The sequence below is a fragment of the Stegostoma tigrinum genome, chromosome 21, assembly GCF_030684315.1.
Source record: "Stegostoma tigrinum isolate sSteTig4 chromosome 21, sSteTig4.hap1, whole genome shotgun sequence".
In the NCBI taxonomy this organism is placed as follows: Eukaryota; Metazoa; Chordata; class Chondrichthyes; order Orectolobiformes; family Stegostomatidae; genus Stegostoma; species Stegostoma tigrinum.
In genome coordinates this window covers 39,939,151-39,955,071 of record NC_081374.1, presented here as the reverse complement: position 1 = coordinate 39,955,071, position 15,921 = coordinate 39,939,151, and the positions used below count along the sequence as shown (strand labels likewise).

General features: G+C 39.5%; 1 protein-coding gene across 6 annotated transcripts in view; it reads right to left on the bottom strand.

The window, feature by feature from the left end:
• The window catches only part of LOC125462994 (homeodomain-interacting protein kinase 1-like), a 121,580-nt gene that overhangs the window by 10,514 nt on the left and 95,145 nt on the right, over positions 1-15,921 (bottom strand). For 3 of the 6 annotated variants that reach the window (XM_048553580.2, XM_048553578.2, XM_048553579.2), the window contains 5 exons: positions 15,590-15,809; positions 14,076-14,194; positions 9,123-9,257; positions 5,521-5,663; positions 4,074-4,247 (listed from right to left, as the gene is read on the bottom strand). In XM_048553580.2, the coding sequence (XP_048409537.1) occupies positions 4,074-4,247; positions 5,521-5,663; positions 9,123-9,257; positions 14,076-14,194; positions 15,590-15,809 (791 nt within the window). The remainder of the gene's footprint in view (positions 1-4,073; positions 4,248-5,520; positions 5,664-9,122; positions 9,258-14,075; positions 14,195-15,589; positions 15,810-15,921) is intronic. The other 3 variants (XM_048553581.2, XM_048553582.2, XM_048553583.2) reach the window with 3 other exon arrangements.

Sequence of the window (15,921 nt, the reverse complement as noted above, 5' to 3'; positions counted from 1 at the left end):
TAATTTGCAAGTTGAAGAACCTGAGCTCACCATGCACAGACAAAAAATACAATTTCTGCAATGCATGAAAGGTTCATGTATACATCCACATATTCCTTCATAGATGTTTATTTTAACTAATTTTAGTGTTGGTTGACATCATGTATGGTGCATGCAGTTATTGCAGGGGTTTTCCAACTGTTTTTGACAATATAACTGCAAAGGGATCACCTACAATATCTCACCATATATCTGCCGCACTTCTTACAGATAATAGTGAATACTGTGGATCAGATGTTTTTTAAGTCCAGAGAGTAGTTTTCGGTAGTCTCAAATTGAGTAGCAAATTCCACTCCTAACAATTAAAGAATATTTTTTGACAATTTCTTTCTTTGGCGACTCTTCCCCTTGATGACGGCAACTCCCGCAACGTGCAGCTTCACAGGTGCTCAGCATCACCAGAACTCTGACTGAACTGGCATTTTTGTGCAAGACTATCAGGGTAAGTACTGGCGTCCTACTGAACCAAAGTGGCACCACAGTCAAGCTGAGCAACTTGGGATTTGGGACACATCAGTTAGGAACATTCAGTCCTCAAATCTGATTCACCATTCAACAAGTTCATGGCTGACCTGTTTGTATTTCAAATTCCACATGTATGCCTTTGATTCTCTTGTCTAATAAGAATCTAGAATTCCCCTTCTTAAAAATATTAGACCGAGTGTGACATCAAGGGCCCTAGCAAAACTGGAATCAATGGGTGTCAGGGGGCAAACTCTCCAGTTGTTGGAATCGTACCTAACACACAGAAGATGGTTGTGGTTGTTGGGAGTCAATCATCTCAGCTCCAGGACATCCCTGCAGGAGTTTCTCAGGGTAGTGGTCTAGGCCCAACCATCTTCAGCTGCTTCATCAATGACCTTCCCTCCATCATCAGGTCAGAAGTTCACCAATGATTGCACATTGTTCAGCACCATTCAGATGTTCACCTCTTCAGATAGTGAAGCACTCCATGTTCAAATGCAACAAGATCTGGACAATATTCAGGCTTGGGCTGACAAGAGGCAAGTGACATTTGCCCCACACAAATGCCAGGCTATGATCATCACCAATAACAGACAATCTAACCACCACCCCTTGAGATCCAATGGCGTTACCATCACTTAATCCTCCAACATTCAACGTCCTGGGGGGTTACCATTGACCAGAAACTCAATTGGACTCACCACATAAACAGTGAGCGTACAACAGCAGGCCAGAAACTAAGAATACTGTGGCAAGTAACGCACCTCCTGACTGCTCAATGTCTGTCCACCATCTACAAGGAATTAGCCCGGAGTGTGATAGAATACTCACCGCCTGCCTGGATGAGTGCAGCCCCAACAACACTCATGAAGCTTGACACCATCCAGGACAAAGCAGGCCGCTTGATTGGCACTATATCCACAAGCATCAGTTCCCTCCACCACCGACGCTCAGTAGCAGCAGTGTGTATTATATACAAAATGCACTGCAGAAATTCACCAAAGGTCCTCACACAGCACCTTCCAAACCCACGACCACTTCCATCTAGAAGGACAAGGGCATCAGGCTTATGGGAACACCACCACGTCACTCACCATCCTGACTTGGAATATATCGCCGTGTCAAAATCCCAGAGTTCCCACCCTAACAGCATTGTAGTCAACCTACAGCAAGAGGACTGCAACAATTCAAGATGGCAGCTCACCACCTCCTTCTCAAGGGTAACTAGGGATGGAGAGGAAATGCTGGCCCAGCCACCAATGTCCATATCCCACGAAAGAATTTTTAAAATTTCTTCTGCCTTCCGAGGCAGGGCTCCAAAAATTGCACTACTCCACTAAGAAACAAGTTCTCCTCAACTCTGACCCAAGAGGACGCCCCGTAATTTTTGAAACAGTGTCCCCACCCCTCTCTAGTTCTGGACTCATTCACAGAAGGAAATCTCCTTTCCACAAGCACCTTTGTTTTACATTCAGAGTTGAGCAAGCTTTTAGTGTACCAACCAACTGCAAGATGGCACCTTTCACAAGTACATGCAGGAAAAGCTGCTTAATCTTTTGACTTCCCAATACAGTTTGAAAATAGATAAGAAGTTCTGACTTAAATAACTTTATGCTTTTGCATTTTCCAAAGGGTCAATTTTATCATAAATCTTTGATTTCTGCTCAAGTCTAAGCAGAATTTCTTTAGATGCAGCACAGAATTATTATAATTCTTCAAGTTTAAGAGTTGCTATAAGGGTATTCCATTCATTTCCAATAATCACAACACGGTTTCTACCTTTAACAATAGTGCAGGGTAATTGTCAATTCCACTGAATCAAGATTTCTTCACTGCATTAGTGAACAGTTAACATTTCTAAGAAAAAGCATTAAGCAAAATAAATACTTTCCGAAGCCTCCTGATTTCAGCAGTCAATATTCCGGAAGGAAAAATATTTTAATTTCCCCATAGAACATTAGAAGGTTGAATGCAGTCATGAAACCAGACATTACACGTCGTAAACCATTGCAAGGAACATTCCTGTTGCACACACCAAAAATGATTATTCGACTGTAATTTTTCAATTTCTCTATACATTTATAGCATTTGTTTACTTCAAGTCATGTGATTTTGGAGAAGAATCACTGACTTCACAGTGACCTGTTCAGCAAACATTTCCTCATGATTTTAAGATCAAATCAGTCACTTCAAATACTCTGTCATCCCACTATACTCTGGTTTACTATTCATCCCTCTTTTGTGATTTAGGATTTAGATTGTTATCTAATTAGAAAAGGAACATTCAGAACACAGTAATCTGTGTTGACAGGAACATTTTGTTTGGTTATTGTTTAATCATTTGCCAATTAACAATGCTCAAGAAGCTCAACACTATTCAAACAAAGCAGCCTGCTTGATTGGCTCGAAATTCACCACTTTCAACATTCACTCCCTTTACCACCAACACCGTGTACACTGTCTACAAGATGCACTGCAGTGATTCATCCAGGCTGCTCCAACAGCAATTTCTAAACTCGCAATCTCTACCATTTTTAAGAACAAGTGGAGCAGCTTCATTGGAGCACCACCCACTGCACATTTCCCTCCAAGCCACACACCATCCTGAGATGGAACTACATTACCATATCTTAAATGCCACTGGTCAAAATCACAGATTTCCCAATCTCTTAGGTAAAGTACTGTGAGTGTATTTATCCAACATGGGCCAGTGATGGTGCTGGACCATCTCTACCATCTGTTCAACAGCACTTAGGGATGGATATTACGTAAATGGATTTTAAAAAAAAATATACTGGCAAATTCTGAATGTTTAACTTCTTGAAAATATCACCCACGTGCTCAATTAACCTGGCCCCAAAATAATTAATGCTTGTTGTGACAGTTTAATTAATGTACATGTCCCTGCATCTTCCTTGTGTGTGACATTTGACAGTAAGTGAGATTGAGTTCATTACTCTAGGGCATCACATCTGAGGCCCTGTTCTCTGCTAGATCCAAGGAAGCATTTTCAACAGTCATTTGATATTGATGTGGAGAGCTTAGTTTGTTTATTTCCCCCATTCTGAGCCTAGCTGCTCGGGCACCACTGTCTACCAATGCCCCTTGCCACATACCCCAGCTGAGGAGAGTAGAGGTATAAACTGCTCTTAAACGCATAGGCATGTTCTAGGCCTAGTGACGTAAATCAGAGTACTTTTCAGTAGGCATTAAATATCACTTCATTTTCAACTGGGGATGTGAGGAGGGCAGTGCAGTATGCAGAAACAGAGTCACAAGACAGTAACCAAGAGCAGAAAACATAGCTGACAGCAAATCCAATTTAGGGAAAGGAGTTGATGCTAGTGGAGCATTGCAACTACTCAATTAATGTGCTGGCTGAAACTAGCAAGCTTAGCAGAAACCAGAGATTGGGACAGGGGTCTTCATGACTCAATGGATCAAATCCACAAAAAACAGCAATTTACTTAGCTCTAGATATTTTATCAAAGACAAAGTGTAGCAGTATACACCCACTTTATTTGATACATATAGATTATGTTTTAATTGCTACAATGTATGCATTTTACCTTGCATTGTGAAGCTGTTTATTCCTTTTTGTGGAAGACCTGGAATTTTGCTGCTGGCGTACCACATGGGCAACGCCGACATTCAGGGGCTGTGCAGCTAAAGTCACATGGCCAGCCAACAAAGATGGCTGTTGCACAATGGCATTGTATTGGCTTCCATGGGAATGTGCATTTCTGAGAATAAAGAGGAAAAACAATATATATGAAAACAGCAAACAACTAACATTCAAGAAACAAAGATAACTGAACTGTTACCCTAAAACTGGGATTTAGAAAGACAGGTGAAAACTATAAATTAAACCCTCACTGATGATATACTTTGTTGCAGTATTTCCAAAAATTACTTTGAAGTTTAAAAAAACCCAATTAAGTTACAATGTACTACTGTGAAAATAAGCTACACAATTTTACTCAACTTTCAAGTTTTTATTCTGGACTACAGTGAGCCTAAAAATATCTTTTTACTTCCATTCACCCCCAATAATCTTAAATTTATGACACTAAATGACATTGTTATCACAGCTGCTATTTTAGGTCCCTGCTACTAAGAAGTAATATAAGGCTGGATTCACTCTACAGCATATGCTATGATTATGTTACCGGACTAATAGAGGCTTGGACTAATGATCCGAAGACAGAAGTTCAAATTCTGGAATAAAAAGCTAACATCAGTAATGGTTACCTCAAAACTAGCAGATTGTCATAAAAATCTATTTGGTTCATTGCATGCCCCCTAAAGGAACTAGGTCAGCTGCCTTTGGTCAGTCTGGACTGACAGCAATGTGGTTTGCTCTAAAGTGGTCTCTAAAATGGCTTAAAGCCCATTCAGCTCCGTTCGAGAAGGTGGCTCATCTTCAAGAGCAATCAAGCACAGGGAATACATACAGGCTTTTGTTGAAAAAGCCTGAAGTCTGTCAATAACCAATTGAAAGATTTTACAGTATAATTCTAGGAGAATGTACTCATGTAATTTCCAATTCTGTTAACATCAGAGTATCTCAGAACATTTGGTAATTAATAAGCAATCAAGGTATCAATTTTAACTCCTACCTAAATCAATCACATGCTCGAATTTGAAAGCTTATACAGCTTGTTTTTATTGCTCAAGTGTAGTTTCCTTTGCACACAGTTTATGAAAGATGCAATGAAAAAATTACTGACATGTTTAATTTATTTCAAGTCACCATACAAGTGAGATAATCTCACTTGGGGAATTTCTACAAACAAATTTTAGAAAAAGCACCAAGATTTAGATATTTTAAACACTGACTTGATTTTTAAAAAACTTTTTCCTCAAAAATAGCACAATTTCATTGGAGTGATAATGCTACTGGAATGTTATTCAAGTGTCACCCCATCCCAGGACATGCCTTCTGCGCCAAGGGGTTAAAATGCAAAGAATAAGAGTAGAAAAAGAAAAATGTTTATTTCCGTAAAGAATACTTACCTCCAATCTGTTATTTGCTGGGTACTAGTCATAGCATCTGGTATCACAGTAGCATGTGGAACTGAATTGTGAACAGCAACTCCAGGCAACTGCTGCCAAGTTGATGGCAACAGGATTTGCTGGGTTCCTCCAGGCCACGCCTGCTGCAAACAGAGACAGACTGTCAAGGTTGCCACTGCATGGAACATTAGCTCAAAAGTTTGCAGACACCCGAAAAGAACATAAAGCATCTAGCTGAAGACCGCACACAGCTGGCAAGAGAAGCACAATGGTAAAACAAAGATCTGTGATGTTAGATTTACACAACGCCTCCCTCCAAAGCCAATACCTGCACAGGACAAGGCATTACAGTTTACTGAGAGAAAGAGAAAGTGAGTATATCCAATATCTCGCAGCTCTGAAGCAGAAACAAACATTTGGATATTCTGTGCGACGAGCCATTCTGCAGGAATACAAACACACAGACACAGCGATCTCTTCTAAGCAGGCTCATGCCAAGCAGCAAGGGGAAAAGGGAGCGAACATTCTAACCAACCTTTGATCTGAGATAGCAAAATGCACGTGGTCACTGGAAGCGACTGCAGAAGTTGGACGAGCCATTTAAAAAAATAAACATGCTACTAATGTCTAATTAAAAGACCACAAAAATTATTTAGCAATCTTACAATCACCTAAGTGTTTCAATAATTGTTGCGAGCAACCTACATAACTAATTTTCCTAAATATACTAGTGGATCCCCACTGGCATTGTACGATATGCCTTCTATAACAAAAGGAGTTAGTCTCAAAAAAAAGGGGAATAACGTATGTTAGAGGAAGTAATTCTGACAATCACAAGAAATGCACATTTACGCACAGTGTCACACTACACAATGAAACTATGAGGGACAATTTTAGATATCAAATGCATAACTTATGGTTCCCCTAACCTTCTAATTTAAATATGACTTCATATTTCAAGATTAGATCGGTGGGGAAAAAAAAGCATGAAACATCTATTCAACCCACAGAATAAGAAGAAATAAGTAGCCAATTACTTCCAATCCCATGATTGATGATTCTGTTGATTTGGATCCTTGCAATATGCTCCCCAAATCTTTCTTGCCAATTCCCACCATTAAGTTATTAGAACTTGGTATTTAAGGAAAAATAAAGCTTTCTTTTAAAACAAAACCAAAAACATTTGCTTCAGAGATAAGAGGAACTGCAGATGCTGGAGAAGCCGAGATAACAAAGTGTGGAGCTGGATGAATACAGCAGGCCAAGCGGCATCTCAGGAGCAGGAAAGCTGATGTTTTGGGCCTAGAGCAATGAAGTATCTAGGGCCGAAACATCAGCTTTCCTGCTCCTGAGATGCTGCTTGGCCTGCTGTGTTCATCCAGCTCCACACCTTGTTATCTCAAAACCAATTGCTAATGGGCTGTAGTTTACTAGTTGTAATGCTTTGCTTATTTTTAATCAAAGGATAGTTTAACAGGGACAAGTTCAGAGCTTTTTTCAAAGGATATTACACTAATGTTTGAATTTATTAATAGCATCTGACAGTCAGCTGTAATGCAGTTTCTGTCTGTTTTAAAAACTATTTGAGGCAGTAATCAGGCAGGATGGAAATTAGTGACCTTTTTTAAAGATCAAAGGTACCCATGCAGAGATTAGTGTGATCACTCACATCCCTACAATCTCAATTTAAATCCATTATTTTACATACTAAATTCCTATAAATTTTAAGGAAAACAAAAATGCTAATTAATTTTTGCAGTCTTCACTATAAATTTTCTCAAATGTTAATTAGTTCAGATTCTGAGTCAATTTTTTAATCTGACCACGTCACCAGTCATTGACTGCTTGTGAAAAAAAAACGTCAGTTTAAATCCAACGGACTCAGGATTCCTAAAAGGCTCTAGTCTGGTTGCTACTGTCCAGCAAAACTCCTGTTTCAGAAAAGTCAAGAATGAAAGAACCATAAATCAAGTCTTCAGCATCAAGGCTAGACAAATTGTGGACTACAGTTCCAATAATAGCACATGCTAAACTTCTAACTTTCACAATGAAACGTTCACAGTGCAGGTCAACTTTGAAATTCTGGTTAAGAAGGCAATGTTTTCCATTGATTAATGTGTGTAAAGTTTTGGACTGAACCAGGTGAGAAGAGGAAGGAGGATGTAATGGCAGGAAGAGAGTTTCACAGGCATGTACCATCACCAATATCCAACAGCAACCCACAATGGATTCATATGGATGTTGCAGCTAGTCCCAGCTTAGCATCAAATACATTTTGATTACTTATTTATCTAGTATATTCAGAACTCATCCGTTTCACATATCTTTGTCCTCATGAATGCAGACACAGCTCTTAAAATAGGGTAAGTGAACTACACTCAAATGTGTAAGAATCTTGACCAATACATTATAAAACTTAAAAGCAGAATTATACTCTACTGTTATTACTATTATCCCAACATTCATTTTCAAGAGCTTCTATAAATAGAAGTCCAAGGTCTACTGACAATTCCCAAATCTCTTTGAAGTCTTACACTAGCTGGCTAGGGAAGCATCATCGGCTTCTAGCAGTTTGTCTCTATTCGCAAAATGCTGCACCGTAAAAATTGTAATGGAGTAGAAAAATTGAGACAGGAGAGGAATTTTAATTATATAATTTAAAACACAGAAAACAAGTCAGAAGTTGCTGGAAAAGCTCAGCAGGTTGAGAAATCAGAGTTAATGTTTTGGGTCCGGTGACCCTTTCTCAGAGCTACCACCACGCCCAATAGGTTTACTCTGATTTTTCTTCACAGATGCTGCCAGACTTGCTGAACTTTTCCAGCAACTTCTGTTTCTTTTTTCTGATTTACATCATCGGCAGCTCTTTTGGCTTTTACAGAAAACACGTCATTCAGTCCAACTGGTTTTTAACAACAATTTATACTCCACATAAGACTCTTCTCACCCCTCAATCTACAAAACCAGCAACACATCTACCTATTCCTTTCTACCTCATGGGCTTATCCAGATTTCCCATAGGTTCTAACCAATATGGGGCGGGGGGTGGTGTCGGGGAATGTGGTGGTGGTGGGACCACACCATAAGCTGTGCCAACTCTCGATCCACTGGTAAAATTGTTTGGTTCCATCTGGCAGAATCCATAGAATGGCAAATAATTTCCCTTAAAATGATTTTCGTAAAGCAGAATTTGTCAAGACAATGTATCATACTATTCTATGGACAGAATCATTCCCTCCCTCTCCACAACCTTATGCTTGCAGACAGATGAACTCACTCTAACTTGGTATATGTGAAAAGATTTGGCAGATCATACACTTTCAGATGATCTCCTCAAGGAATTTTTATACAGTTAGACACAATTGCACTTGTATTCCACCATAATCAATCCTTGAAACAATTTGAGCCTTTTAGAAATGTTGAGTATATTGGTGTCGAGTATAGCTTGTTTTACCAGATTGCTCAGAAGACTAAGAAAGACAAGACGTCCAATGACGTGGAAAATATATAAGGCATACAATGATACATGCTTCCGTTCCTCTGCAGCAGCATTAGAGGAGCATCTGTTAGTGCACAGAATCACACCGAGTGGGAGCATTTACCAGTACTGTGGTCGTCTGATCGACCAGCGCAGGCCGGCCGGCTGCGCAGTTCAGGGTAAAAGGGACCGCGTACTGAGGAGCAACAGTGGCAACGTGAGGATGTAGAGTGGCCACCATCAGCGGTGTGCAGCTGCCCTGTAATGGGGGGGGTTGGGAGTCAGTTACATGGTACATTCATTCTCAAACATGCAGTGTTCCTTTTTGGTGCTCAGAATAGTATGAAAAATTACTTTTTGGCAAAAAAAATTAACGGGGTAGTACTGGGCATATTAAATGAACCAGAAATTTAGATTAGAGTACTTAAATTTGTTTTACTTATGTTACTTGAAACATCCGTCTTGTCCAGATTTAAGTCTAGACCTCAAAACAGCAGGAATGGGCCATGGGAAAACCACAGCCACGAAACCTCATCAACGCGATAAAACACATTGAAAAGCTATTTTAGAAGGAAATACAAATAATATATACAAAATAATCTATTATCAAAACCAGATTAGATTTTAAAGTGGACATTCTAGTCAGGCATACAAAAAGGGACACTGCCAACTGCAAATTAGAGAAAAAAAATCACCATCATAGCTTTAAAAATCAGCAGCAAAGGTTGCATTTTTAGAATCATAGAGTCACAGAAACTGGAACTACTTTTTCCACCTCTTTTCCCTTTACTTCCATCCTCTCCACCACTCCTCAAAGCCCAAAAATAAAATCATGGAACAGAGACAGCTATATTAAGATGGTCTCAAAACTCCGCACTGAAATGCATATCCTTTAGCAATGAGGTTTTCAAAGCTATGAAGCATTCACCATCATATACAAAATTACATTTTCCAACACTGTAAAAAGAAAGGTTGTTATTTATTCCATATTGTCACAGTCCTAGAGGGAAAAGAGAGAATAAACAGCAAGACATTCCCTGATATACTACTGATTTGTGGCAAAGCTCATTTTCAGGTTTCATTGTGATCTGGATGACTTTGAATCACTGCTCTAATCAAACTCAAATCGTAGAATTAGGTCCAGATGGAGTCAAAGAAGATTAGATTACTGTTTAAATAGAGACTGCACTAAAAAAATGGATGTGATGTTTTGCAGAATTTCCACACAGCATGTTTCCAATGAAACGATATCTACATTACAAAAAAAGACGCTGAAATCAACATATGGGCAAAAATGTACACAACTGTGAACCGCTTGAGATTCTAATCCTAAATGCTAACTGAACACTAATAACAGAGCTATATGTTTTGATTTTTACTGATACAGTTGCAAGTTAAGGCTGTTGGCTTCGACAGTAAGCTGCCTATACACTGATCCAAGTAAAATAACTTTGTAGTTTTAGATTTCTTTTGGATTTTAGGCAGCTTTTAACAACTGCTGAACCTCTTGCAAAGGAGCTCTTGTTGGCTGCATGTGGACAAATTTAATGAAAGCTCTCATACTATCTGAACGTTTACTTCATCTGCACTTACAGATACAAAACAGTCAAGGAGTCACACATAAACAGACAGAAATTAGACACTGATGAAAAAATGGATTCTTTAGCAAAATGTTTCAGCATCAGCAGCTGAATTAAAATGAAACCCTTGGGTATAAAAACTGCAGTCATTGTACTTTAATGCAAATGTCCTTGCTACTGTAAATGGAATCAGAAATCTCATGACACCAGGTTATAATCCAACAGGTTTATTTGAAAACACAAGCTTTCAGAGTGTCGCCCCTTCGTTGGTGAAGTGAGAAAGAAGTGCACAGAACAGCAAAGTAAAAGATCAGAGGATGACACCACTGATGGGGATGTATTGAACAAACGTAAGATGCAATCAACTGGAAGGTTTAAATTGATTACGTATACATATTAATCAATTAAAACGTTCTAACTAATTGAAGATTTAACAGCATCTTAGGTTTATTTAATACATCCTCAACAGTGGCATCACCCTTCAATCTTTTCCTTGTAAATTCTGTGTTCTGTGTGCTTCTTTTCACTTCACCTAACGAAGGAGCCACGCACCGAAAGCGTGAGTTTTGAAATAAACTTGTTGAACTATAACCTGGTGTCATGTGATTTCTGACCTTGTCCACCCAGTCCAATACCGGCACCTCGACATCAACACTGTAGATGGATGGAGGTAATGTTCATCAGCCCTGTTAATCTTTAAACATAGTTGCAGATATTCCAAATGGTCAGACAATGCAGACTTGGGGTCGTTTGTCAGGACCAGGAGGAATCCCAGAAACAACTGACTCCATGACAACTGTTCAGGAAATTGAAAAGTCTGTTGTACAATTTTCCTGCAGCTAATACCCTTCAAAAAAAACCCTGCAATATCAGACAATTCAGAGGGTTCCACTTCTGTTAAGTTAATTATTGTTGCCCTGGCAAAGTTAGACAAGTAAAAACTAACATATGGGTAACCATTAAGCTGTCACCACACACAACCCCAACTATACCTTCCCTGAACTACAAGACCACCAGGACTCCTGACAACCAACAAGTAGCCTGCAGAACTGGCAGTGACTCCTCCCCTACTTACATGCCTGAACTCCGAGGAATTGACAGCACCAATGCCAGCCTGAACTCCTAGGACCCACCACAACCAGCCCAGCCAACCCTACCACCCTGAATTTGACTTGGTCGCCACACTTGCCAACAGCCTGGGCGACCACGGCCTGACTGCCAACACCGACAACCCAAACCCAACTGCCCTGACAATCTCTCAACCACTCTCGCTGCTCCCAACTGAATCCACAACCATTACCAGCCAATCTCCTCATTTTACCTTCCCTCTTCTGCCAGTCCCAACGCCTGCCTTGCTCGCCAGCTCAGGCACCCCCAACAGAATTCCTAGCTAGAAATGCAAGGGCTCTCTGCTAATGAAGCAATATGAGTGGCAATCCAAATGGCTTGGATATTCTAAGGAATAGTCGTACTTTCTTTAAAAAAAGGACAAAGTTCATCAAGACCCTGCAACAAGATAGGGTATGACTTAAGGAAAAGATGAATAATTTGTGATGATGATGATGATCTGTATCACCTAGACTTTTTTTTAAAAAGGAAGGATCCTCCCTCCCCACCAACCCCATCCATTAGTATTGGGAGATATGAAAAATTGAGTTTTACTTTCAGAATTTTGTGCATTGTCTCAACAGCAGTGGTGGATTTTGTAACAGATGTCAAAATGCAATCAGAGTTTTGAAAGCAGGTTGTTAGATATTTGATTAGATTCCCTACAGTATGGAAACAGGCCCTTTGGCCCAACAAGTCCACACTGCCCTTTGGAGCATCCCACCCAGACCCATCCCCCTACAACCCACATACCCCTGAACACTACGGGCAATTTAGCATGGCCAATCCACCTAGCCTGCACATCTTTGGACTGTGGGAGGAAACCAGAGCACCCGGAGGAAATCCAAGCAGACACAGGGAGAATGTGCAAACTCCGCACAGACAGTTGCCTGAGGCTGGAATCAAACCCGGATCCCTGGCGCTGTGAGGCTGCAGTGCTAACCACTGAGCCACCGTGCCGCCCAAATGATATGAAGTGAGCTAATACCTCCTTATTAAGATGGAAAGTCTTAAATATAAACATGTCTTATTTTAGCTTTGTAGTCACAAAACATCAATGAGGGAGCAAAAAGCTTCAAACCAGAAGGGGATAATTATACTAACATGGAGTTAACACCACATGGTGGAAGCATACATTCCAAGGGCCCTTTTTATTTGTTTGATGTGTAGATTGCTCTGAAATGCTTCAGCATGATGAGGGGCACAAGTAAATGGAAATATTTATATGTTTTATGAAGTCATTTTAGTAACTTCCAAACTACTTCTCCAAAGTTAATCTTATAACATTTTACTTACACAAATCGTTAGTCACATCTAAATAAATCCTTAAGTTTTGCTTTCTTCAAGCTAAAGCCATTGGCTTCTCCTTGCCTTTGCAACTAAGATATCCTCATCTGCACCTTTTCACATAATTCAATGTGTTATATTTGATAGAAGTAATTGTTTTAAAAATTATCTAAGCATTCCCTTTTTTTCCCAAAACAAACCTCAATCTATAAATTTAAATACTATGATAAAATGAGAAATAAATTTGATAATGTACTGCCTTGGTGTGTTTAGCAAATTTACCCAAGAGGTGCCATGGCACATGCTATATGATCTCAGAATCAATCCTGGTTAATCGATTTCAGAAGGGCAGCGGCAGGGTGTTACTTCAGACCTCAGCGGCTCAAGAACATATCAAAGTGCACATCATTCTCCTTGCAAACTGAACTGGTACTGATTATGGCAAGCAGTAACTGAATAGCTTGCCAGCACCAAATATTAAAATTCAACCATGGAGAAAAATTACCTGGTAATACTACTGGACTGGGGAAATAGTCTAGTTAAAAAAAAAATCAAGAGTTAGAGGTAACAAAGTGTGGAGCTGGAAGGCTCCCAGCCCAAAACGTCAGCTTTTCTGTTCCTCTGATGCTGCCTGGCCTACTGTGTTCCTCCAGCTCCACATTTTGTTATCAATGTTTTGGGAAGAAGATTAATCAACGATTAAAAAAAAATCAAGTTAGCTTCAGTTATACTTAGCACTCAAAGATCTGTGGAAAAGTGGTATTATGTTGAATTGTAAATCAACATCTTAAGCAGTTCTAACTTTCATTAATGAAGATATCACACACTGGCATCTTTTAGAACGGAAACCGTACTTTTGAAGAGGTTCAGTCTACAATTATTACTTTTCGCACTGTTTAACCGGTAGGCAAATAAAGGAGTGGTATGCAGGGATAGAAAGTTACCAAGGGCCACTGGCTGCTTCTGACACTTAACCATAATGATATATGACTATTGAGGCATGATACCAGGGAGATGTCAGCATCTAGTGGAGCCCAGCAAGAGTTAACATGTTCAGGTTGGGAAACAAACCTCAACGTTAAATAGGCTGGTCAGCCACTTACCTGAGCAAGAACACCCGGCTGAATCTGAATGGACTGTGCAGCTGGTGCTTGTGGCACAACAGGCACTGCATTCTCCACTCTAACAGAAAAGCCAGAATGTTTTGCAGATGCTTGCAACCCTGTCAATAAAAAGACACAGCATGTATGTCCATATAATTTCAAAACAAAAATAAACTTAAAAGGTGACATTTTTGTATTAAAAACATACAAGCCTGAATATTCCATAACGGTTGCAATTTGTTTATTATCACAAGTAGCAGACATAGACTTTCACCGGACACAGCAAACCCTGGCCTCAGCTAAATTCAATGTGTCAGTTCGGTCCCCGTGGACAATCATTACACACTATCAAAATGGTCAAAATTGGAATGCTGAAACTTCACAGCAGTGTTGAGTAATCTCTCTGCATTGTCACAAGAGACCAGATCTTACATTTGAATGGTGAGACAATGAAAAAAAGACTCAGAAGTTGTAAGAATTTGTAAATGAATTTATAAAAATTTGGAAGTTTAAGCATAATGGATCCAATCTGGAGCTGTTCAAGGCCAAAACAGACAGATTTTAATCAGTAAGAGGACCAGGGTTATGAGAAAGAGGCATAAAAATGGAGTTGAAGACTATCAAATCAGTCATGATCTTTTTCAATCGCGGGGAAAACTCTATGAATTGAATGGCCTATTTCTGCTCTGGCATCTTGCGGCGTGTACAAAACCTACCCAGCTGGACAGTTTAAATAAGGAGTCATATTTAACTTGCTACTTGAACTGCCCAAATAGTAACAGAAAAAGTGAATTTAAATATGGGGTTTCAGATGTTGCTCTAGAACACCAAGCCTCAGTCATACTATAATGTTTCTAGGTCATTAAATATTTTCAACCCTCGATACAAAATTAGCCTATTTTGTAATTATAGATTTCACTACAATTACTCAACTGCAGTTGCTGTTTCTTTCCAGCTTTCAGCACCTATCGATTTTTTTCTCTCTCCTTTTGAATGTATTTTCTACATAGCAACATTGCTGAATGTTTACACTCCATTGGAGATCAAACTAAGCACCTCCATGAATAGCCCATAAAAGATTAGGTGTCTAATAGCGCCAGTTATTTAAAAACAAATAAATATATCAGTAACTGGCAAAAAATGTAAATCATAGTTGATTTTTAAAATAAAATATTTTCCGACCAAAAACAAAATCTTTGTAATGTTACATCAGGTAATCCAGTTTGAAAACCAGTCAACAAACAAAACCAATAACACTCCACAGAAATACTATCCACTACTGATCACAAGGATGAACAATTTCCAAAGTGAACTAAACATAAGGCTTGTCATAAAATAGAAGAAAATGTAACATTAAACATAGTACACCCTCAAAATAATGAGGCTGATGCTACTTTTCGAGCATCGCAGTCTGTTCACATGAAAGGGATTCAAATTTCAAAAGGGGTATTTGAATTGCACAAGGATCTTGGCATTTGTATCAGACAGTGATGAGAGACACAGAAGATGCTTACCTTGAAATGCTGGTGGACACACAATGAGGGCTTGTTGAAAGGGGTCAGCCTGTGCACACAGCTGTGTTGTTCCAGCCTGCAGAGGCATACTTGCTTGTGCAACGCCTGCCACAGGTGCTGCTGTAGGCTGGTAGAGTGCAGGTTGATAGTTAAGCAGAGATACATCAGCACTGGACAGTGAAAGGGTTGCAGCTGTGGAGGTAGGTGCCAGGGTGTTGGCCTAAAGAAATTACATAATATATTATAACACTCTACATAATTCAATAATTAAATTATATGTGTACTAACATAAAGTGAGAGATTTTAGCAGGATTTATAACAAAGCCATATAC